Source organism: Melopsittacus undulatus, chromosome 13 (genome assembly GCF_012275295.1).
Source record: "Melopsittacus undulatus isolate bMelUnd1 chromosome 13, bMelUnd1.mat.Z, whole genome shotgun sequence".
Lineage (NCBI taxonomy): Eukaryota > Metazoa > Chordata > Aves > Psittaciformes > Psittaculidae > Melopsittacus > Melopsittacus undulatus.
This window is the reverse complement of record NC_047539.1, coordinates 5190399-5215730: the sequence shown is the minus strand read 5'-3', so window position 1 is coordinate 5215730 and position 25332 is coordinate 5190399. Positions and strand designations below refer to the sequence as shown.

At 41.7% G+C, this 25332-nt stretch overlaps 1 protein-coding gene across 1 annotated transcript in view; it reads right to left on the bottom strand.

Moving 5' to 3' along the window:
• Positions 1-24823, bottom strand: part of ANKFY1 (ankyrin repeat and FYVE domain containing 1) — a 30154-nt gene extending 5331 nt beyond the window's left edge. Inside the window, exons 1-24 of the mRNA XM_034068718.1 lie at positions 24808-24823; positions 20945-21137; positions 19298-19416; positions 16928-17063; positions 15193-15316; positions 14448-14597; positions 13467-13632; positions 11152-11356; positions 10309-10377; positions 9405-9604; positions 8880-8977; positions 8271-8493; positions 7762-7860; positions 7301-7454; positions 6193-6361; positions 5068-5186; positions 4567-4723; positions 3495-3695; positions 2280-2456; positions 1707-1854; positions 1353-1443; positions 903-1027; positions 577-723; positions 15-105 (exon numbers count right to left, since the gene is read on the bottom strand). Coding sequence (XP_033924609.1) covers positions 15-105; positions 577-723; positions 903-1027; positions 1353-1443; positions 1707-1854; positions 2280-2456; positions 3495-3695; positions 4567-4723; positions 5068-5186; positions 6193-6361; positions 7301-7454; positions 7762-7860; positions 8271-8493; positions 8880-8977; positions 9405-9604; positions 10309-10377; positions 11152-11356; positions 13467-13632; positions 14448-14597; positions 15193-15316; positions 16928-17063; positions 19298-19416; positions 20945-21137; positions 24808-24817 — 3371 coding nt within the window. The 5' untranslated portion in view covers positions 24818-24823. The remainder of the gene's footprint in view (positions 1-14; positions 106-576; positions 724-902; positions 1028-1352; positions 1444-1706; positions 1855-2279; positions 2457-3494; positions 3696-4566; positions 4724-5067; positions 5187-6192; positions 6362-7300; positions 7455-7761; positions 7861-8270; positions 8494-8879; positions 8978-9404; positions 9605-10308; positions 10378-11151; positions 11357-13466; positions 13633-14447; positions 14598-15192; positions 15317-16927; positions 17064-19297; positions 19417-20944; positions 21138-24807) is intronic.
• Positions 24824-25332: the final 509 nt, after the last annotated feature.

Below are 25332 nucleotides of genomic sequence, written 5' to 3'. Positions count from 1 at the left end.
ATGTGTCAATTTACCAGTGATGCTTTCTTGTTGTGACTCCAAATTTGGCAGTGCATTCATAGCAGTTGGAGCCATCACACCAGGGAGGTTCTTTTGTCAGCATATCTGTCAGAGGCAAAAATGTGAAGGGGCTTAGACACCCTGACACCTGTATTGTTAAGTAGGCTTCTTACAGTTTTTGGATGAATCCAGTATAATTCATTTAACTACTCCTGTAGTAGCTGCAAGTCTTGGTTGTAGACAACATATAGTTGCTTTCAACACTGCATTACCCGCAACTATACAGCACAAGTTTAAAAGCAGAATCTAGGTTTTGGGCTACATTAGCTGTGACACCAGCCAGGAGTCTCTATGTCTATCCTTTCAGAAAAAGTAATATTTGACAGGTCTGCATTGTGCAACTTCAGTTGATCATGAGAAAAATTACTTTTTCTACCCCCCATTTAAAGTAGCAGAAGTTCATCCCCTCTGGAATTACTGTCATCCAAGACAAATATTCTGAGTTCCTTCCTCCTCTAAAGTATCTCAGAAGCACAAGCTGAAAGCCCCTTTCCAACTGTAGCAAGTAGTACCTACCCAGCAATCTGAAGAGAAGCTGTTTTGTAGCAACTTGGTAGTTAAAGATATTGACTCCTTGATTATTATTAACTCCAAGACGAGCCCCAGCTCTCACTATTGCACGACACAAGTTAGCATTTCCCTTCATGTAAGCCAACAGGAGCACTGAAAAATAAAAGCCAGACACTTCCCTGCTAACAGAGCAGTAGGTCTTGTGTTACACTCAGTGTTTACATCTTGCTGTATTTAACACATTACTGCAAATCATTCCAGCTTTAAAAGCAACATACCATGAATAAAACTTGAGTGACTTTCAAGATCAACAGCCACTGAATCTCACCCACCTGTGTTTCCTTCAGCATCAGGTTTGTCCAGAGGATATTCTGGCATGCATTCCAAGAAAAGGTCACAAATGGCTGCTGCATTATCTTTCCCATATTGTCCCAAAATATGCATCGGTGACTGGCCTCTGGGGAAAAGAGTTGGTTATCCATAAGTTCTGTTTACTACTGCAATTACTTATCCACTCTCTTCAAGTTTGGTTCAGACTTAAACATGGCTACACTTAAGTAGTTTAGTGCATCATACACAACCACCTCCTTTAGCTTCCTTTTCTTGGTATACATCATTTCCTCACAATTTACACACAGCACACTTTGCACACTTCACTGTAACATCAGTGCAGAAATGCTATAATCCAAGCCAAATACTTGGGGTTTTTTTATCTAGTCATACCAGCATATATTTTAAACGAGATTGTGGTCCTTTTAGTCTGTTAAGACTATACTGATTACCTGATATTAAAGGCTTCTGCATCTACATTACACTCTGTGAGCAGGACTCGGATATTGTTTAGCCGGCCGTGCATCACTGCCAGATGAAGAGCTGAAAAGTAAAAGAGAAGCTTCAAGTATCTGAAGTAGTTCATGTCAGCAGTAATCACCGTCTGATAAAATTAAGCACTCCCCTTCTACTTCCCCCACCTTCCCTCTCCAAAACTTCTTCCACCAGCTTTGATTTCTTGGACTTTCATCCCTTTTCACCTTTGGTAAGTGACCCCATTCAGTGGGCAATTTCTACCACCAGGAAACATCATGAACAGACCTACTGAACTGTTTACAACTACTCGTAGAACTTTAAGAGTTTACCATTATTTCCATTTTCATCTACAGCTGCAAAGTCTACTCCATTCTCCAGAAGAACTGAACAAATTGTGGGCAAATCCTGCTGGGCTGCTAAGTGAAGAGCAGTCTGCCGGTGCTTAGTCAGTTCATTCACCTGGGCACCTGCAAGCAGCTGTCGAGATGCAAGAAGGAATATGTTCAAAGATGTTTTCTGGGCTATTAGCCAACAGTTTATTTCTGTGAACGAAGCACACACAACTCCACTGTACAGATACTTCTAGGCCTTCAGCATACCTAAATGCTATCGTTACTCAGCTGCTGCAGCTTGAGTTCATGTTCAAATCTGCAGAAAGCACAAGGTAAGGGCTCCTCCTCTGAAGTGAGCCATACTACATAGTGATTGCTGCAAGACAAACATGCTCATATGAAGGTTACTGATGCAGCTCAGCTAACAGCACACACTGATGGAACTTTCCACAAGTAAGCAGTGTTTCAGGAAGAGTGGCGTCACCTTCAGCTGACTTCTCCAGCCTACAGAACACACATTAAGGCAGAATGTGCATTTTTAAGGTGAGGAAAAATGACTCTGATACATACCAGATTACGCACAATGATCTCTGATCCAGCTTGTACAGCCAGGTGGAGAGGTGTTAGTTTGGAGGCATCCTGGACCCGAGAGTTTACATTAGCCTGTACACTTATGAGGAACAGCACACTCTCAATGTCTGAGTTCTGAACAGCTACATGTAGAAAATTCCGACCTTTGTTGTCAACCTGTGGCAGAAAGGGCATATGAAATGAAAACCATTCTACTGTAGAACAGTAAATCGTTACGTAGTAGGACCTCTTTTCACTAAGATACTTACTCTCTTGACTTGAGGTGAGCTGTAGTCTCGTTCCTTCCACTCCTTGATATTAGAGACTTGATAGATGTGATATTAAATTATCAGCTAAAACTGCCCACTTTGGTCTGCTTCACACTACCTTATTCCTACTTTATAACCCTGTAATTTCCTGACCACATGCTGGAGAGTATTATGACAGACAGAAAGTTAACAGCTGCTGGAGTTAAGTACTGAGCAGCAGTTAATGGTAAAACTCAGTTACATGAAGCAAACTTGAGTCAACCTGGAAGTGAACACTGGAGAGGGAAGCAGCATGCAATCCTGCCACGATGATGCAGTGTATTCCTTTTTTACTTTAATACCAAGTGCATGTTGTTTTTCATTTCTGCCTTGAAGCTGAAGTTAAAGCGTATTTGGGACTGGCTGTATTTGTAACCCTGCTTTAGATATATTACAAGAGCTCACTAAGCACTCAAATACTTTACTAGTAATTAAACTTACACAGAATAGGAAGAAAGTCCTGAACAGCTGCCTGAAGTGTCACACCAGAAGCCTGAAGATACAGTTGGATTTTTTTATAGCTCAGCATGAGATCTATTATTGAATTATTTTAGGTCAGGGTTTCCATTTTGAACTGCTTCAGGAGAGCTAGGTAGTAATCATTTTGAACTAGTTAAGCACAAGAGTAAGGTTATAACTTTCTCCTTAAATACACATATGCCTGTTCCTCAATTTAGTACTGAGGAGATAACGTTTGATGAGACACTATCACTTGATGTTCTTGCTCACACATAGCACATACACCCCTACAGTTCCCTAATAAATCCTGCTACAGAAAACTAGCATCTGGCAAATGTCATTTCATGTGAAGCCACTAAAGGATAAAGCAGAATTTGCTTGTGGAACTCTTGTTACCACAAAATAGTGCAGTAATTCCACTAGCATGCTTTGAAAGCTCCCAGCTTACCTGTTCAGCAGCTCCTGGCTCCCTCTTCAAAATTGCTTCAGCTGCTTTGTTGTTTTTATACGTCATAGCACAAGCAAAGGGGGTCATTCCTTGCCTGTCACGGACATTTAGCTTAATATCTGGATGTGAAATCATAAGCTGAATGATAACATTGTGCTGGTTGCTAATGGCAACATGGATTGGAGTTCTTCCTTCTGCATCCTAGAAGGAAACCGAGAAGTTTGTTATGTGGAGATTGAGTAATATACAAGTCCTTTCCTCAACTTCAGATTTAGGGAACTGATTGGTTCTGCTTTAGGATAGGACACCAAATAGTTGCAGTGGGAGCTCAAATCCACAGTATAAGCAAGGCAAATTGTTATCCATTTCTCAAATTGGTTGACCTCAATCCTGTGTTATACAGCCATTTGAGTAGCTCAGAGTAACATGTTCCATGTGGGCAGACATTTTGGGGGCAGAGATAAGCATTCACACTTAAGTTAGCAAATTCAAGTAAGGTGTTGAGTCACTTGTCTGTCTCAAGCAGCAGTTTACAGCCATGGCTGCTTTGTGACTGTGTGTTCTGTCATTCATTTTGATATCATTTTCAATAGCATCAGGACCTACAAGTGTTCTGCATTCATTTATTCTGTTGCTATTTCTCAAGCTTTTGTTTAAGGATAGTGTGTAATCGAAGATGAAGCACAGCTCATTATGTATCACCTCAGTTCACTCAGTAACAGCAGACACTTCCCAAACATACTAACAAAGTGGAGTATTCAGAGGTTTTACACTGTAGCTGCTCTAATGATTAACTGCAGCAAAATACAGCCCTGCTTCTGCCTTAATTCACACTTGGGACAGAAGAGTTCATTCCAATCACTATATCAGAAAGCTCATCCTGCAAGAAGTTTCCTGTATCATTGTCTTCCTTCAGTATAGCTTCTTGAATTAACCCATCATATGGGCAGATAAACACTAGATCTGGTAAAAAGGAACAGGAAAACACATAGGTCAGAGGAAAGTTTGGTTTTCCTCTATTAGAGGTGAAGAACAAAATTCCAAAGGAATTATGCATAATTTGTCTACATACCTGAGCATTGACATTGGCACCAAACTCCAAAAGGCACTGGATCACCTCTTCTAGTCCCCAGCAGGCTGCCAAATGTAAGGGTGTCTGTCCATCATGTGCTTCCTCTTCTCCTTCTCCATTAGGGCCTGGCTTTCTGGGACTATTCACATCACAACCACTAAAACAAACACAATACAGTCAGTTTATTACATTCGATCCAGATTTAAACTGTTCTCAGCAAGGGTCAGAAAAAAATTTACAAGATCTGATCCAGCAACTGCTGACAAATTCAACAAAAGCACAAGTTCCTGGTTTTAGCTTGACTCTTGTTATCAAGAGCATGATGGTAATATAGATAACAGAGTGCATCTAAGATTAGTCATAATTCCATAAGTGTCATCCACCCACCAAAAGTCTAATGAAGCACATACCTGTTACTGGCTCAAAATAGCATTCAGTTAATTTATTCCAGGAAAATATACACATGCACATTAGAAGGTTTGTATTTTAGAAGGGGCTGACCTGCGAATAAGAAAGCATGCTATCTGTTCACTGTTTTCATCAATAGCTCTATGAAGAAGAGTTTGTAAGCAGCCACTTGGTCCTGACCCCCAACAGGTTGAATCACAGCCATGCCTAACCTGGAAGGAGAAGCACAATGAGGCAGTGAAGGGTATTTAATGTCTCCAGCAGGCTCCTACTACTTTATGAAGTCCTTGACAGATGTTTCTGGAACAGTACCCCTCAAAGGTAGAATCTGAGATGCCTTATCTATTCTTATGACAGATAAGGCCCATTCAATTGCTTTCCTATTCAGCTAAACAGTTTTTTCAGGTACTGAATTTCTAGTATTTGTATTCTACTACAGAACTACTTACTCAAGCAGTGTGGCACTTCAATAAGACTTGCTCCACTCCTCTACAAACTATTTACGAGGTTTATAAATGAGTAGATTCCGTGTTGACTCCATAAGGATTCTTACCCAATACTAGCACAAATGGCCAAGTACAGTATAAGAAGTATTTCTCAAGTCATTAGCACAGCCTTTAAATAGCTGTCTCTAGCAGACAACAACTGGATATCAGAGACAAAGCTCTCAAGTACCTTCCTAATGAAGGAGACATAAGGATGTCTACTTGCATCTTAGATCTCCTGCTGGATCACCTATGCCTGAAAGTAAATAGTCTTAAAAGCAGAAGCCTTTAAAGGCCTTCTTAATGGAACTTTAAGATGCAATAGAACATGCACATCCTCTAAAGCACATATACAAGTGTTCAATATTATTCTGGAAGCTGATCATTATACATCTGCTATGGTACAGACTAATATTTTTAGTAGATCCTTACTCCTTCCAGGATTGGGAATAGATAATTTAATTATATTATTATAAATTTAGTATTATTAATTTTATTTAATTACTTTACTTTTATTACAGTGGCTGCAAGATATTTGGCTGTGCAAACTAGTGTTTATAAAAGATTTCACAAGCAAAAGGAACTTTTGGTGAAGAAAAACTCCTAGAAGTTAGATAGTGATGGAGAACTACTCTGTTCTTTCCATGCACTGCATTTGGTTTTGCTGGTGCGCCCTTTGTTGCTAGCAAGATGCACAAAAGTGAGGCTAAATTAAGTCAACTGACAGTCTTACCAGAGTTGATGCAATATCTTCCAGGTTATTCTCTAAGGCAAGCCATAAAGGAGGATTTCCTTTCTCATCTGGCACAGACATGTCTGCTCCCCGGGTACAAATAGCATCAACCACAAGAGGGAGCTGGTTTTTTATAGCTAGCTGCAAGGCAGTCTCTCCATCCTGTGTTCTGCAATAAGAACAGTTTTGAAGTGTGTTACTACTGCATTACAAAGTAAGGCCTCGTATTACAGTATTTTATTGGCAAAGCCAAGAATTATCTCCTCGTGTGTATTTTTACTGTGTTAAGACCATAACTCCACAGCCAACCAAATGCACCATGCTAGTTTTTCATCACAGCTATGTAGCTTACCTTCCTTCTCTCCCTTTAGTAACAAGTGATTGATTTCTAAAGTTTGAGAAGCATGTTAGTGTTCTTAGCTCAGAGACACGGTCATTTCTTGAATTGCTGCCATTATTTGATAAGAGTTCCTTCAGAGCAAGTCCACTGCCCAGAAGCAAACAGCTATGCATTGCAGTAACACCCAAGCAACAGTCAAGTAACAACTGTTAAAGAGCTGCAGTTATAACAGCATTATTAGGCACTTTGTGCCCCTGACACCAGCACAGTATAGCTTGCCAAATGCAAAAGACAGCCTATCAGTCACATAAGAAGATAACTGTTTTGTTAAGTCTAATATCTTGTCTAGTCCATACTCTGGAGGCAAGTTCTACTGGAATCTTGCTGCTAGAGCTACATCTGATTGATTAGTTTAGATGGTAGGAAACACAGTTCCAGCAAGCCAGCAAACAGATGAGGCTAAAGTTCAGCATCATCTCTCTAGGACTTAGAAGTCTGTAACAGAGGATTCTGTTCTACCTAGAGTTAAGTGACACCTCCCTCTGTAGCCTGAATATAAGGTACTGAGCTACAGAGCTATACATATATATATATATCTATATCTCCCATTTCACATGTGTAATCCCTCAGCCATAACTGTTGCCATAAGAAAAACCCTCACCAAATGCGTAACTATGTGCAAATCATGATTGGAAAACAACTTCAAGCCATTATGTAAAGACAGTCATCACTACCAGCTCCTAAACACATAGCCAGTTAAGATCTCACCTGACATTTATATCTGCCTGATGTTCCAGCAGAAAGAGCGCACTCTTGCTGTCTTGTCTCTGTATTGCCATATGTAGTAGAGTCTGTCCATCTGACATTGTGTCATTAATGGATGCCCCAGATCCAAGCAGCTGGGCTGCTATTGTGTGCATGCCTAAAGAGTTACAGCTTGTTAGTATTTTACCTTTAGTTCCAATAAAATAGAGACACTGAAGATTACTAAAGCTTCAGTCTTTCAGCTTCCAGTAACACAGCAAGAGATACAATGAATCCATAGGCGAAACCAATTCATGAAGCTTCCTAACTTGAATATTCATTTATAGACATTGATTATTGATTACTAAGTACTTTTTGTCTTGCTGGAAGACACAAGATATGGTGTGGTATACAAAAAAACTACCAAGGAGCTCACAGTGGAACACATTATAGCTTCAATATCATCTTGGTTTCAAGGCACATACCTGTCCAAAGAGCCAATCCCAGCACAGTCTGGTCTCTCGAGTCCTTTAAACTAAAGTCAGGAATAATTTGCAAGTTGTTGGTAGCATGAAGAGCATTAGCTACAGAAAAAAACAAACAAACAAACAAAAAAACAAAGCATAAAGGAATTAGATCATTGTACTCCAGTCTCCACTCTACTGTAATACTAGCATTATTCTATGCAACATCCTCTTCCTGAAAGAGTTGAGGGAGGCAGAAGTTTTGCCACAGAAATACACCTTTACCTGTTTCTGATTCCAGCACTTACCTGAACCAAATGCAAAGAAGAATTTGGAAAGATTAATGGACAAGTTAATTTTCTAGTCTCAATAAGCAGATGGTTTGAGTTTAAGATTACGTTTAGGTAATCATATTAATTGTCCTACTTAATGTTTAAAGGAAGACATTCTTTATTAGGAATTTGTCAAAACACAGTTTAGATCCCATCCTGACAACTGATCCACTACAGCCTGAACCAGAAAAAACCTACCTTTTTGTTCCAGGATGACAGACACCACATCTGGGTGATTGTAAGCAATAGCCATGTGAAGGGGAGTTTGTAGATAAACATTCTCTGCTGTTGGAGAAGAGGCATCCTTCTGACCAAGCATTGCTTCTGATGTTTGAATGTTTGGATTGGCTCCTTGTTGCAGAAGTTCTGCTGTCAGGTTTGCTAGGCCATGCCTACAGGCTGTATGCAGTGGTGTTTCTCCCTTTAATAAACACGGTTTATTATTTTCAACTAGGTTAACAGCTTGAGACATAAAGCGAAGTAGATTTTAAACTACTATGGCCACAAGAATTGGTGTAAAGAGCTTAAATCCTGGCAGCTGAAGCTCCTTAGGACTTTCAAACAAGACTTAGCCTACATATAGAACTTACAACAAGCGCTGTTAAAAGCAGTTAACAACTGGAGATGCTGCAAGAACAGTGCCAGGAGAATGCAACAGCTGTCTGATCACTAGTAAATATCTGAAAACATGCAAAAGGCTCAGCAAGCATTCCAATTTGTTTTAAGCTAGTTAGCAGTAAGAGATCTCTGCTTAGTTCTGAAGGGAAATCAGGAAGCTCAGACTAGTCTATTAGTTTCTGCTTTTACCCTTTTGTTTTGGTGATTGACTTTTGCTCCATGAGTTGCGAGGAAGAGAGAAGCTGCCTCGTTTCCAGCACCAGCTGCCCTCTGAAGCAAGCAGTTTCCTAAAGAAAAACCATAAACACTGTTTGAAGTGCTATTCCAACCACACTTTGACGCTAACAAGTTTGCTAACACCTTCCCTACTACCACAGAACATCAAATTTGAAGCCAACAAGGAAAATCCTACCTACTAATAGTCCCCCTGCAATGCTGGCCTGTCACAAGCACTACATTCAGCAATTACATCTTCTGAAACTGTAAAGAGGATATTAGGATCTGGCAAGGAGTCCAGGTTTTGTGTCACTTCCTGTATGTCAAGCTCAGCTTCAGACTGTCTGTGTTCCAGCTCTGGGTAAAGCTACTACAACCTACCATTTGTTATGCAGCAAGTACTGCTGAAACCTCACTCAGCTCCTCAGAGTGCATTTAGCATTTAACAATTAACTTACAAGTCTTCCACCTACACAGAAATACAAACCTCTGTTTTACCTGTTACTGTGTCTGGAGCATCTGTATTGCTGCCTCGCTGGATCAACCTTGCTGCAAAACTGTTCTCATCAAATGAGGTTCCATTTACAACAGGGGCATCCTCAAAAGGGTTTACAGACTGATCAGACGATACAGTGATATACTGAACTGCAAGCCACAGAGCTGTGCTTCCTTCATGGTCCTTCAGCTCCAAGTCTAGTCTAAAAATAAGAATTAAGGTTCCCCAGTTTATACCTTAAAAAGTGGTTCCTCAGTGCAGCTTAAGTTTCAAGTGTCTGAACAGCTGTAGTAGCTAATCTAATACCTCAGTGACAACTTCTGCTTGCCAAGAAGCCTACTGTAGCTCCAGTTACTTCAGACAGTTTGTGACAACTCTGAAACAAGCTAGACACCTTACAGTAACTACCGCATTCAAGCTCATTGCTCCTAGGAGAAGCATGGCCCTGGTACATCTGGGCTCCTGCAAATCCTCTCATGTTTGAGTGAACTGTGTACAACTGCAAATTCAGCTACAAAGAAACTGAGTAAAATGTATAAACTTCATCACCCTAAGAAGTCACTTGTATTAGCTTTAAGCAGAAACCAAGTTGAACTCAAGAACATATTCACACATTTTAAGAGTCTTATCACTCCCTTTAAATCCACTACAAATGAAGTTATTGCTAAATTGTTTCACCAATCCCTCTTTGAAACAGAGATGCAGTTTGCTTCCTCTTTACAGTAGGGCACAAACTTACTTGGCATCAGGCTTCTTATTATATAAAGCCTTTCCACTTTCACATCCCAAGCTGATCGTTAGCCTTATTGTATGTGGCAAAAAGGTACAGAAGAGTTGTTAAACCAGTCTGCGTATCTTCACTGTACCAGATAACCTCAGTGTATTTTACATTTAGGTGAGACTTACTGCTTGCACTGGAGAAGCTGACTGAATACAGGTTCATTCCTGACCACAATTGACACATGTAATGGGGTCCTGTAATTGGAGCAAAGTACAGTTACATTAGTACTAAGACAGACACTAAGATTTTGGCCATGGTCACCAACATGCCCCTACACATTTATGGGGTTAACTTTTGTCTCTCCTTTCAGAAGGGCACAAGCACATCTTGAAAGAAAGAGCAATTTTACCCTTTTAGTGGATATAATTCCAAGTAATGTAGTAGAAACAACTCTTTAATGTAACAGCTAACCTTCAAGGAAAAAGCAGAAGAGCTTGGCCTATCAGAATTGAGATCTAGTCTAAGAATAGGAGACAGTGTATCAACCTAAGTACTAGTTTAATGTACTTCTTTGCCAGCCCAACCTGACCTGTAAAGCATTTTACAGGCCCAGCACTCCAGATAAACATGCTGCAGATGGCTCTTTGAGATCATTTCAGTTTCACTGACAGCTTCAAAGAGAAGTACTTTTCAGAAATACTACTTGTCATATCAGTTAGCTTGCTTTACTGTTCAGTGATTCAATAAAGGCAAAGTAATTGTGTGCCATGTGTTCTAACACAATCAACTCATCCCAGCTTTCTACTGCTGGCTACATTTAATTGGTCATGACAGGGTACCATGCAGTCTGCACAGCTTTCTGCTTTGAGTGCTACCCACAGGTCTCAAACTGTATTAACAAAGTGACCTTTCCTGCTTCTAGTATCCCCGGTGCATTGCTGGCAGACCTGAGCAAGTTCTTGGCAAGCTGTACCTAATCACTACAGTGTGATCTGTTAAACTGGTAGCAGACTTCACCCAGTATTTACCTTCCTTTGCTGTCCTGCATATTTGGGTTGGCTCCTGCCTGTAGGAGGGACTCTGCTATCTGTGCCATCTCTGCCATGACATCTGGCAAATGCTTCTTGGGGCTGTACGAGGCCACAAGGTGCAGAGGAGTCTCCTGGTCTCCCAGTGTAGCAGCATTCACACGGGCACCATTTTTAATGAGAAAGTTTGCAGCAAATTTATCACCTTTTGTGAAACAAAACAAGGTTATTTATGGATATATACTTCATATATCCCCTCTACAAGTGCAGAAAATGGATACATGTGATTTCCTTTGTAACATACAGTTATTTCAATACAAGTATCTGCTCTTAGAATGCTTTAGCAATAGGTAACTTCAAGAGCACTACCCTGCAAAGTCAGGATTAAAATATTTCATAACAACCCCTTGGAAAAAGGGGTTTGCACAGAGGTTACATGTGATTAAAGTTCACACACCAGTTTACTTGTTACAGTGATACCGGGTTTGCTAGTCCCTCTATCACAATAAATCCACTGCTGCTTTAATGCACAGTTGGACTAACTGTGAGACTAAACATACAAGTAGCTTTTGATCAGAAGTTACTATTCCAGAGCACCAGTCATAAGTGTGTAGTTGAAGTTAGTCATCATCTGTTCAGTCTTGCTACACAAACAAGCAGTAACACAGCCTTTGCTCCTGAGAGTTTAGGCCCTGTTATATATAGGATAAAGGCTTCAAAAGTTCAGATGCACCATGCACAGCAATCCTAAGAACTCCCTCTAGAGAGCTCAGAAGTCAGAACTTATCACCACTTCAGTACACAGAGCACAGATGCAGAGAATCCCTTCAGGATAATACTAATTCCCCTTAATCCAAAGATTACTTTGAATAGACATATTCGCAAGTTGCTTGTCCTGAATGCAAGACTGGAGAACAAAGAAGATTGTTCCCCTGTTTGAACAATACAGGTTGCTATATTATTGCTGTCAGCAAAAACCAAAATCCCATTTCCTGGACTTCATATCTGACATCCCCCCACTCTCCACTGATAAGTAATGAGAATCATGTGGCAAGTTCAGACAACTTGCTTTAGCTCCATTTCCAGAACATGTGATTGTTAACAGTGATTAATTCACTGAAGCTTTGGTTACTGAAAAGCAAGCATTCATTCTCAGAGCTCTAGCTTACACTGAAAGCAGACAGAACTAAAGACAAATACTAGTATTAAGTATGAAGAGCAGCCTGCTGAAATCTCTGGTGCTTCAGAGGGCTGCAGCAATCACAACACTGACCTATGCCTAGAAGGTCTCCTACTGCTGCTGCAGTTTCATTCACAGGATCAGACACCAGCATTACCCTGTTTAGATACGTAGGAGATTAAAGAAAGAAGTTGGGAGCTGTGTGTCGAGCTCACAACACTTAAACTATTTCCAACAGTCCAAAACAGCTTGCTAAACAAACAAAACTTGTGTTTTTCATTTGTAGCAGTATGACACCCATGAGGTCCAGTCACAGCTCAGGTTCCTGCTGCGCTTGGCTTTCCAGAACAGAGCTGCCAAAAGTATCGGTGTAGGCAACTAATAGCACGAGGTGTTCACTATGGATTTTTACCAGACTTTGGCCACAGTCTCAAGATGCTGCTTCTCTAAAGCCTTCAGAGTACTGTGGTAGTGGCAACCAGGTCCTACTGTGCTCCAGTTCTCCCAAGATGATGCATTCTCCATTCCAATGTGGAGAACAGCTCAAGATAATCATGTAGCTGTATTCAGACTCCACTCCAGTAACTATGCTACTATTCACTAGAGCTTTGAAGATACTCAGTTTGACATAGAAGCATCTCTACCTGCTCCTCCTCTTCTTCCAGTCATTTTTCTTCCCCTAAAACTGCTGTTCAGTAGCAAGAACCCTTGCTCTTAACCATAATCAGAAAGAAACATATGCTGCAATTCAACCAAGGTCTAGAAAAAGGCTTCATAGAATCATCTTGATTTGTGACTAGGCTGTCATGCTTCATTCAACCATTTAGCAGAAAGACATTGTGTTGTCAAATCAGAACACTCACTACCTTTCTTCCTTTGGCACACCATACTCTACTAGATTGCTTTGGATGTCATGTAGTGTCAGTTTCGTTCTCCAGCCAGCAGGCTGGCTTTCAAGATACCAAATAACTGTTTGTTTGGTTTTAAGTTCAAAGCAAGAAACAGGACAAAGTTCACCCTTGACAATTTTCTAACTGCAATGACTACTAAAGTGAAACAGGACTAGACTTTGGAATACGTATTTCACACTGGGAACAACTGCCAAGTTACAAGGCTTCATATACTATTAACTTACCTCTTTGGATGGCTTTATGTAATAGACTCCAGCCACTCTTGTCTGCCCTATCTACGTCAGCCTTGTAGTTGACCAGTGTAGTTGCAATACTCTCCAATCTCTGGGCAAGGGCCAGATCCAAAGCAAGATCTCCATTATGATCCAATTCATTGAGCTTCCCAGGAAGCTACAACACAAATTCAGTCAACTGAAATCAGATGTATGTTCACCAGCCCAACAAAATACTTTAACAGGCTGTTAAAAATACCATGATGTCAGACCTTCGTCTCTAATGCAAAATGCTGTGGTGTCTTTAGCTAAGTGCATCTTACATAGGAAAACCATCACAGCAGCATCACCACATAAGATGGTGCTGAATGAGAAAACCAAGTTCTGTCTACAAGCCTTAACTCACACAAAGCAAGGCTACTATGGTCTTAAAAGATGCCACCTAGAGATCTTCCTCAACATAATACTAGGAAGAATTATTCAATCATTCCTTTAAGAGACTTCAAATCCCAACTGGATTAGGATTTAAGGCATCAAAGGACTAATTGAATAATACTTAAATAATTTTTCCTTGCTAGGGGTCAACTTACCTGCTAGTGTTCATCTGATCAGAACAAAGAGATGTTACCTCAAGCATCCAACAGAAGAAAAGCATTTGTACAAAGAAATGATGCTTACTGAACTGCCATGAAGCAGCAAAGTTGACTATTGTACCAGTCAGCTTCCAATGTGCATCACATCAGGTACTCGATTTTATTAGACATAATCTGTTGCATGCAAGATGTTTTAAAACTCGTGTTACAACTCACTTCTGAATTAAGCCTTTATGGAGCCTTCACTACTATCCCCCATAACAAACACAGAAGTAGCTATGGCAATGATAATCATGCAAATAGGAATTAGCCACAAAAATCCAACAAGGTTCAGGCAGTTAGAAAGTAGTTATATGAAACACCAAATTCCAGAAGATAGGTCAAGTCAGTCTCACTGTACCTGTGAATCCATTTCAATAAGATACAAAAAGACTACATCTTCTCTCTCAACTTTAATAGCCTTATGCAAAGGATATTCTGTCTTGGACTTGAACATTTTATACAATAATTGAGCACTCATGCTGCTGAAGTCTTCTTTACGCAAGTCATCCTAGAAGCAATAAAACAGGGTAAGCAATACTCCTGTTTTCTTTAGAAACAAAGTACTGCACAGTAATTATGGCATTTACAAAACCAGTTAAAAGCTCCATTTTAACAACATCACAAGCAGCAGGAACAATCCAAGATAGCCCTTTTAAGACTAGGAAGAAACACTCAGAAGTTTTACATCTTATATTTTAGTTTCAAGGTCTGTTTGCGACTTTTTTTCTTCCCTTTTTTCCTAATATAGATGACAAACAACATCCAGTGTCAAAAGCACGTGTTATAAACAAGACAGAAGGGAAAAGTCACTCCTGCCTCAGAAGCAGCTCCTTGGCTCACAACAGAAGCAAAGGCAGGTACATTTGACAGCTTTTTACCAACACTGTTGCTCCTTGCAAACCTGTAAAGGTCAGCATAACTTTCAGTGACTAAGGTGATCTATTATCAGGAATCAAGCAATCCCCACCCTAACTGGAATGCTTGAATACTAGCATACCAAAAAATACACCTGCAACAGTACAGCAAGTTATGCAAAATTCTACTGGTTAAGTTCTTATACTCTGTAAGCACTTCTTCTCTTGTTTCCTTCTGACAGTACTTACCCAGTGACTGGCAATTATCTCAGCACAATAGTTGAGCAGAGTGCCAGCATTCAGCTCCTCAGCAGTCTGATAGAAACGAATGCAGTTCCTGACATTAACAAGTGACATAACTCCTTTTTCACATCTGTTGAAATAGGAAAGCCAGAACTCAGTTATCGGGAAACAGTTTTACTGTAATCACTCTCCCATGCTGTAACAGGGTACTATAGTCTTTTTTCCTTAAATGCTACTAGAAAATGGCTTGACCTTGGTTTAGTAGAAGGCTAAGCAGCATGAGCATACTGTAATCAGCAGCCTTGTAAGATAGCTTGCCAGCTGGCTCTGTCTTGTCAGAAAGCATGGCCAGGGTTGCTGGTTGATAGGCTGGGGGTGAACAGAAGCCAGCAGCATACCAGGTGGCAAAGGCAGCCAACAGCATTCTGGCTTGGATCAGCAACAGTGTGGCCAGCTGGACTAGGGCAGTAATTGTCCCCTATACCCAGCTCCTCAAATACTGTATTCAGTTTTGGGCTCCTCACTCCAAGACAGACATTGAGGTGCTGGAGCAGGTCTAAAGAACACCAACAAAGCTGGTGAAGAGTCTGGAGCACAAATCTTGTGAAAAGCAGCTGAAGGAATTAGGGTTGTTTACCCTAGAGAAAAGGAGGTTTGGAGGAGACCTCCTCACTCCCCACAGCTACCTGGAAGGAGGCTGTAACAAGGTGGGTCCCTCTCTTCTTCCAAGTAACAAGTGACTGGACAAGAGGAAATGATGGACTTGGCAGTGCTGGGTTAATAGCTGGATTTGACAATCTTTTCCAACCTAAGTGATTTAATACCTACAAAGGCAATTACTAATAGCATACTGCACAGTGCCGTGGACCTGGCACTAGACTACCATGACCAGACAACAGCTGAGGAATGTTTCAGTGGTACTGCATGAAGACAGTTTTAGGCTTGTACAAAACCTGAAGGCAGTTTTAGCATTGGCCTTACAGATGTCAACTGACAGCGATTTACCTTGCTTCATGTTGAATCACACTTACATCATAGATTATGAGCGCCATGTACTGCTACAGCCCCAGACATCCCTCGGGCAAAGCATTATTATAGCAAAGGGTACTTTATCTTTGACTAAACTCAAGGCTTTGAAGCTGTATGGAACTTCAGGTTTCAGTTTGTACATTCAGGCCTCTTACTAACTAGAAGTAGTTATTCAGAACACTCTGTACATTCAAGATAACAAGACAGACCCTATTAGAATCCTGTAATCATTCTCTCTTCAAAATGCCAAAGCACTGTACTGTTATGTTAACCATCTTTATGAAGAAAAGTTGCCACCAAGATGCACAGAACTGCTATTCAAGTTTATTTTTCACCTGTAGTATTTTACTATTGCAAGCCACTTGCTATTGGCTCTTCTTAGCATTCTCTTCAACAGTGCCTTTCCTGCAACTCTCCAGAGCTTGTTACTAATACACTGATCTCTGCTTTCTCTTAATGCCAAATGAGGGTTATTAGTTTGATTGGGAGAGGAACTAGAAAATAAACACATAAGCCATGAGAAAAACTGCTACAGTTTAACTGTAGCGCAAGGCTGCATTTCCCATGGCAAGCTCAATGTCATGCTGTATTACTGAAACCTCAAGACTCTGAAAAAGCAGGATTTTATCCAACTGCCAGCAGCTATCATCTTCTTTCCAGTCAAACAAGGTTGAAGAGTTCAAGAAGATTCACTGTATTTACCAAGACTCACCTTTCCCTAAGCAGCTGGAGCTGAAATTTATTTGCTAGTTTCATGAGCTCTGTCAAGAAGATATCATCTTCTCTTAGCTCCAGTTCATCTGTGTAGATCCACCGCAGCATTGCCATGGTTACCTCTGGGTCAGCATCTGCTACAGGGAGCAATAGGGATTAATAAAACACCCAAGGAACAATCCCCTATTCAAGTAGTTGCTATTCCTCTGACCGCTAAAGTCACAGCTACCATGAAAAAGAGACAGTCTTGATGAAACAGTACTACTTTAGTTTAATCAAAATGTCAAAACTGGTCAGAAGTTGAAACTAAGAACAATGCTGGCACCAAGCAGGAAAACCATTTTTCCACTGGAACCCTGTGCAGAATGCAGGGAGCCCTGCAACATCTCCTACCTGCTACACAAATATTGCAGAATTCGGGACCAGTGATGCCCCTTTAAAGTCTTTGGCCTCTCATGTATGGCTAAATCCACATCTATATTCAGCAAGCACAAATGCCCTTTTCAATTTAAGAATCCTCCCTCTTCTATTATAAACTTCTGTTATGAACTACTGCATTCCAATAAAGATACTTACACCTTGGTAATGACTACAAAGTACTTAGAAATGCTAGGAACCATTTCTAGGAAAGACGTAGAAGTGCCAGTGTCAGAAGCTGGTTAGATTTTAGGTGTTCGCAACACTCATCACAAGCTTTTTTACACAGCAGAAAAAACCTACACCATAGGACACAAAGACAGGCAAGCCCCGTGGTCAGGAAACTTACCAGAAGTATAGTGACAATCCTATTTACAAGGGTGTAGGAGAGGATTACTCCACAACATCAGATCAGACTAATTACAACAAAACATATCATACATTTAGAAAAGTATTGTGAGTCCCTTAAACTGGTTTTCTTTGTTTTAAAATCAAAACCATACATGTTTAAAGACAGGAATATCCATTCTAACACATCTCCTTTCCAGGAGATTTCAGTAAGGCAAATTTATCTTTTGTCAAACCTGATCAGCAAACCCACTAGATGTAATACTAGCTCTGCCTTGCCAGAGATAACAGTTCATTTTCTCCCTCCCAGCAAGAGGACCTGTGTTCACCTCTTCCTGCTCTTCTTAAAGGGGGAAAATTCTGCAGATTACATGAAATCTAAACCCACTCAATTTTAAATGCTGCCTGTATTCTGAAGTTAGGATTCAGACAATCATAGCTTGCAAGTTGTTAAGAGAACCTCTTAAGAAAATCATGACAATCTTTAAGGAACAGCATGTTGCTTGCTACAACTACTTCATAACCTAATCCTTGTGCTATTTATCAAATTCTACTAAAAAAATCCATTTTACACAGTGAAAGTATCATTTATTAGCACTTATAAAGCACCTTAAGCATCATTCTATAACAGTAAGTGCATTGTTAAACATGCAAGACTGCAGTTACATCTGAGATTTACAGATCAGCTGGAGCTAGAAGTGCTATGGACTGCCGCTTGCAACAAAATAAGAATTAACATAAGAGCTTTTTGGCAATCATCTGTTAGCACAGCACTCCTTGGCATCTCTTCTCCTGGGCCTGCACAAAGATCCATAAATCCTTCTGCAAGAAAGCCTATGCTGTCTCACAAAACTACCTTGCTATGACCTGCTTTTTTCCAGTTTGTCTGCACTTAGGATTCATAAGATTAAGTGCAGAAAGTGAAAACAATACTTAATATTCAACATGCCAGCCAGCAAACCTGCTTAGCTTCACATCTGGTTTTACTGCTCACAAATTAATTGTATAAGACTCTTCTATCCTGTTAAGTACAGAAAAGCCTGTCATGAGGTTAAATCTGCAGAAACACTGACCAGCTGAAGTATATACAAGAAACAGCTACAGCAGAACAAATCAGTCTTGTTGAAGACTGTCTGGTAGAAAACTTCTCTTCCTCATCCATTTTGCAAAGGTATCAAAGTGCCTCTTTAACCACACATCAGCATTTGTACTCCTTTCCTACTGTGTTAACCAGAAGCAAGGCATTTCCATGACACTTTAAGAGAAATTATGCACACTATCTCAAAAAGCCCTGTCCTTAGAAAGGAAAAAGTCAAGCTCTTCATATAGACTGGGTTTTCACAATGTTTAGTGGACTCTAGAATAAAGACAAACAGGCCTCCATTCTCAACCCCAGTTCATTAAAGAGAGAGAAGGTAGGTTACTGATTTAACTAGCACTAGCACCAAATTAACAAGAGTACTAGCATGTTACAGAGATGGAGCAACATCGTTCATGGATTAAGCTCCATGTTTTGGGGACAGTAGTAGTCTGAAAGGTACATAAGTAACCTTTTCCCGACTGGCATCCTAAAGGCAACTGAAGGATCTAAGCAATGACTGACCTGACAGATCCAGCTCCTCTGTTGAGGCAAGGTTGGCAAGACTCCACGTGTCACTGCGTGCCGCCAAGACAAATTTGTGAGCACTGATGTGTTTGTCCCCAACCTTTATCTTCAGATCACTGATAAGAGAAAAAAGCAAATACAGGTACAATATAGACATGCCCTTTACTTGGTTATGTACAGATTCAGCATCCCCACAGGACCTATGTCCCAGTATCCACATTTAGGTTCAAGTTGTTTGAGACATGAAAACACATTGACTTGGTTAAGCAGAATACATCATCAAATGACAATTCTTATCTTTGTGTCTATCATTAGTATTAAAGCATTTGGTTTTGTGCCTTTTAAACATTTCAGAAAAAACTGCAAGGGAACTGCTGAAGAAGATAAGAAAATCCAACAATGTTGAGGTTAAATATGTTGCAGTGTCCATTCTAATACCACCAGCTGAGCACCAACGGATTCGGGCAAGACCAGCAAAAGAATAAACCATGTTTGACAGTACTCTGAGTACAAGGCAGACTTCCAAGAATCCCCAGTTCCCAAAAGCCCAGCTGTCAAGAGCGCTGATTTCAGCCTGACCCCTTTAACATCAGGTTACCCTCTGCAGTTAGAAAGTACCTGCCCTGCTTAAAGTCCCACAGCTCTGACCATGTAGGTGCACTTTTCGAGGTCACTTGCTAAATGCAAGCACTGCTATGAACAACAGCACAACAGAGAGATGTTTCTTAACAAAACTCATACTGGAATTTGTTTCCTTTCTCAATTTATGACTTCTAGGTCCTTTTATACCACTATTCTGTATCTCTAAAACACAGAGGCTGAACAAAAATAAAGCGAAGCAACTCTCCTGACATATGCTAAGAAGTTTTTTACCCAGCATGCTGTAAGTTCTTACCAGACACAGAACTTTACTCAGGCAAGCTTATGAGTTGTTAGGGGAAAGAAACTTTCACCAAAACTATATATTTTCCCCTTACACAACCGAAGTCCTTTACTGTAGTCACGTTTTTTTTCAGTAACAGAAAAGAAACTGATGTCACTGTGGTCTCTAAACTAGCTCAGTTGAGGGATCTAGAGTACTAACGCTGATCCTTAATGTTCCTATGGAAAGGAAACCATTAAATCTGATTTTGTGTTGTGGTTCAAAAATACAGTATCATTTATACCACTAAGTCACATCTATCACTAAGATTTGTTACATCATACAAGCAGATAATCCAATTTGATCAGGCTTCTTTACACACAATAGGAGTGCAGAACTGTTATCAAGGATGTCCTTTTAAGAAAAGAGGGTTTTGCAGCTGGTAGGAGATACACTGTGTAATTAATATGTCAACTAGGTATAGATCAGTTTAAAGTAACCTCTGTTCAAAAAAAGCTTTCCTGTTGATGGTGAAGATGGTCAGTTTTCTTTAAACTCATCTCAAATGTCAGGCTCAGATGAAATTCTACTTGGTGCTCTTGATTCAAGAATTGGATTTATTCTGCTTCCTGATCTTGGAAAGCTCTTCCAACAGCAACTGAGAAAACTATTCATACCAGGCAGTAGAGAAAGAATTTTCCTTGTTTAAGACTAGCATCTACTGTAATCTATAACGTTAAAGGCTTCTGTAATGCCCTTTTCCCCAGGATAGAATTTCTTACCTGTACTGCTCCTGTTGATAGAGTTCAGCTACAATGGCAAGAAGTCGACTGATGAAAGTGTCACTGGCATTGTCTTGGTTAGCTTCAGCAGCCAGGAGATTGCATTTCCTTTCTGTATCAACTAGCTTCTTCTGCAGCTTTACATACTCCTGGCGGAGAAGCATCAGGTGCTTTTCCAGCTTGGCCACCTCCTCTGCAGAAGCACACAGTGTTACTACAAGCTGAAACATGCACACCCTTCTTTTACATCTTGAGGGTAACTTAACCCTACAAGGACATTACATGCCTACCTTAATCATGGAACACTCCAGTGTCCATGATTATCAATTATATTGATCATCCCACCCCCAGTATTAAACCTTTTATTTTATATCACTGCTAGCCATAAACACATGAACTTACAAACACAGCCACTTACAAAGAAATTCCCTGCATCCTGCCCAATCAGGAATGCCATAAGCTTTCAAAAAACATGAGAGACTACAACTGTTGGAATTATTGTGTGGCAGAGAACTAACTCTGCTTCTTATAAATTTTTTCAGTTAGTTAAGATGCTGTTTGACTTTACTGTTGAGGCATCAACCACAAGTGAGCATTAGAACAGTTGCTGACGTACTGTATCTACCTCAGAGTACTTAACTGACCTGTTCAGAACTCCTCACACTGTCACCTAGGAGAAAGTCCTTAAGAAATGGCCAAAGCAAACAGACTATCCCCACAATCCAGATGTTAAAAGTCAGTCAAAAAATAGGTAAGACCACTTATTGTAGCACACACACATTCCTCCCATCAGAGGCAGTGCACATCACTATGCAGAGATCAGAAAGCTCTAATCACCGCTGGAAGGGAACAGGTGTTTAAAATCAGTCCAACTTATGAATACTTACGTATGGATAGCTGCACAGACTATCTGCAGCTATCAGTCACTGTGCTTCATTATTTCCCTCATCATTCAGATGATTTTTCAAATAAAGTACAAATCTAAAACCAGTCCTAAAATGAGGTGGCAGGGAGGAAAAAATTGGAAGTTAACCAAGGATTTTAAGTGTGAAAGCTCCTCCAAGGTTACTCCCCACCAGCCAGGAATTCGCTGTTCAACAGTTTTTCCTCAAATATTTAGTAAATGTCAGCACTACAAACAATGAGAACTGAGATCTATTAACCAGTGTTTTCTCCCTGTAGAGAAGTTCGACAGCACAGCTGACCTTGGCCTTGCTCCAACACAGGTCCCCATTGCAGAGCATCCTGCTGCAGCTCAGCTGAAGACAGAATGCCTCACTTAGTCTTTCCTCTGTAGACTGCCACAGCAAACGCTCCCTTATTGGTCTTTTAACTTAACTACTGTAATGGATAAACAGAAGGCAATTTACCCTATTTTACTCTTCAGTTAATACTACTTAGCAGGCCTGGCTGTGTACTTCCTTCAACAGCCTTTATTTAGTTTCATTCTTTAAAAGTTAATAGATATTATCTCCTTTGGGATACTTTCCTTGTTCTATCAATATACTATGATTTCAGAGTTGTGCTACCAATATCACTCCACCCCTCAAAAAGAGTTTAAAGTTCTGCTCTGGTCTTTCTACCTGAAAATAAGCACAGTTTTCATGTTCCTCGAAACAGAAGGACATGCCTGCTCAGTAACAGCTCCCTCCCAACTGATTTATAAGAAAGGTGTCAGGGGAGGCACAAAGCAAGCCAGTCACTCTCTGGCTAAGCATCAATCCACATGTATCAGTGAGGAGGATGCCTGTGTTCAGAAGAGAGGCACACACAAAGTGACTCCTTTTCTGAGCCCACAGTGCAGGTACAGAGCACATGGCTGGACAAGAAAAGCAAAGCAGTGCTTGTTAACAGCTTTCCAGCAGATAGTCTAGCATCCGGCAGAAGTTTATATTCCATATCAAAGACTTCAAAGAGGACTTCAGAAAAGACTACTTTTCTTGTAACAGAAGACACAAAGTATTTTAAATGAACTAGACACCTAAAACAAAGAGATAAGTAGGGAGGCAACAGGCAATGGGGTGACAGATAACATGTACCAACAACTAAAGGGAGGATCTAGTGGAGCACATTACACTGCCCATCAGCAGCAGTCACTGGAGCAATATGGACATATTTTTGTACATTTATGAAGTGTACTTGAGTGAAATCTATTTTTCTGAAATATTTCCTTTCCCCCTGAAGCCAGGTTCCTCCTCCACTGCTCCACACTGACCTCATCTCCCCCAGCCTGTACAAGTCACAGCTTTCTTGTTCCCCTTCATTTTAACACGCTTCTGATCTGTACCCTGACAACCATCCCAAAGTACTACAGCAAAGTACCCTGCTGCTTTAGACTCGAGCATTAACCCAGTGCCCTCTGCACGTACCTTAGTATTCTGCTACTGCTGGTACAACACTCCTGCAGAAGTTACAAAAGCAAGCTCAGCTCCTGCCTTTATAAATTGTTCAATCAACTTGCAGCTATATTGTAATTGCAGTAGATCTAATTCAGCACTTCTGTACACAGAGACAACACTTCCATGAGAAAAATCTCAGCTTCTGAGCAATGACCACAAGCCTGACCAGCTCCCTCCCCTAATAAGCCTTCACTTTTCAGCTGACTCTCCAGTATCATCTGTTCTTACCTAGGCAGTAAGTGTTGCTGCAGACAGAACTTTATTGGAAAGGACAAAATGAGCCCTTCCTCCCAGACATCATAAGAAATTGAGTGGAGATCACTACAACTGCAGTTTATTACTACTGTTCATGCAGGATCACTCACTGGTCTAGCACTTTCTTTAGCCAAAAGATCACAGAATTCCTTGAATTAGGGAAGAACCTTTAAGTACAGATGTCTGAAACAGGACTTGCATCACATGCAGGCACACTCTGCAGAGCAGGACCCTGACCAGACCAGTCAGGATCTCAGTGGTAACAGTTTCATCACCTGAAGACAACTTTGCCATCTAACACCCATCAGAACCGTGTTACCAAGGCTTAAAACCAAGCCCAAGAGGCTGTTCAGCTTAATACGAAACAGTGGTATTTCAGCACATGAAACGTTAAGAATTGCTCTACGGATGTATTAAACCAGCTGGACTGCAGCATCCTCTCAGCTGATGCAAGCCTGTAGCTTTGCATCTGCTCCATCCTAGTTAATTTTCCACAAGTGGTTTTAAAACTCTACTACTGTCTGAGAATTGAGCCAAAGTCTGTGCTTTGAGACTGGAAGAGGGAGACTTCATTTCCTTTGTAACTTGGGGCATTTCTGCTCATTTTGCCGACTCAGTTTCCTCTGGGAAGGAAAAGAGGAAGCTTCTGTCTCGCAGAAAGGAGTAGGACTGTACAAATCCAAGTGGGTTCTTCTCAAACCCCATCACCTTACTGAAACGGTGTCACTGATAGCCTCCAAGCAAACCACGAGCAGCCCCGGAGTTCTGCAGGGCTCACGGAGCTCGAATTTGACAATAGGACTCCGCCAGCAGGAGACCGGAGCTGCAGCACGGCCCCTCCGCCCTGTGCTGAGGAAAGCGGCTGCCCACCGGCTCTCCTCACCCCGCCGAGCTCCCCTCAACCCGGCAGCATCACCCCGTCCCACCGCCCCATGCCAGCGGGATGTGCCGGCGGGGTCCCCACAGCGGCCCAGAGCCACCGCCACCCCAAGGGTGGGTCAGCCCGCAGGACCACCCCTCACCATTGCCCGTTCACCCAGAGGGCGGCCTGCCCCACCCGCCGCGGGCAGAGCCGAGCCCGTCGCCGAGGGGAGAAGCAGGAGCCCCACTCGGGGGCTGTGTCCGGTTCCCTGCGGGCGGCGAACCCACGCCGGCAGGCAGCGCTCCCCATGTACCCGCCCGGCCCCTCGCCGGGGCTCCCCCCCTCACCTTCCGCCATGTTGGGTCCGGGGCCGCAGCTCTCGCGAGAGCCACCGCCCGTCCCTCCACACAGAACCAGGAGCTCTCGCGAGACTAAGCACGGCCGCAGCCCCACACACACACCTCGCCAGGCTCCCAGTCTTTATACCGCGGCTGCGCCCGCCTCGGGCCGGGCATGGCTCCGCCCTGCGTGTGAGGGAAGCGGCCCGCGACTGCTCGGGCGCTCTGGGGCTTCTCTGCCCTCCCTGGGTCCTGCTGGTGCCCTATGGCTGCTGTTGAACAGCGGCATGGCAGCGGAACGCTGTGAGCGTCCAGCACGGGGGGACACCGATTTAGCACATCCCAAACACAGCCTGGGCCTTCTGCCGTTCGCCCTGCTCCGGACAAGCTGATGGGAAGCACCAACGTGGGGGTTTGATCCGATGGGGTCTCTTCAGTGCACAGCTATTAACTTGTATCGCCGTTACTTCATTTCCTGCGGGTGTTGCTTGTGTTCGGAGTCAGCTGGATCTGTGCCCAGTGGGTAAAAATGGG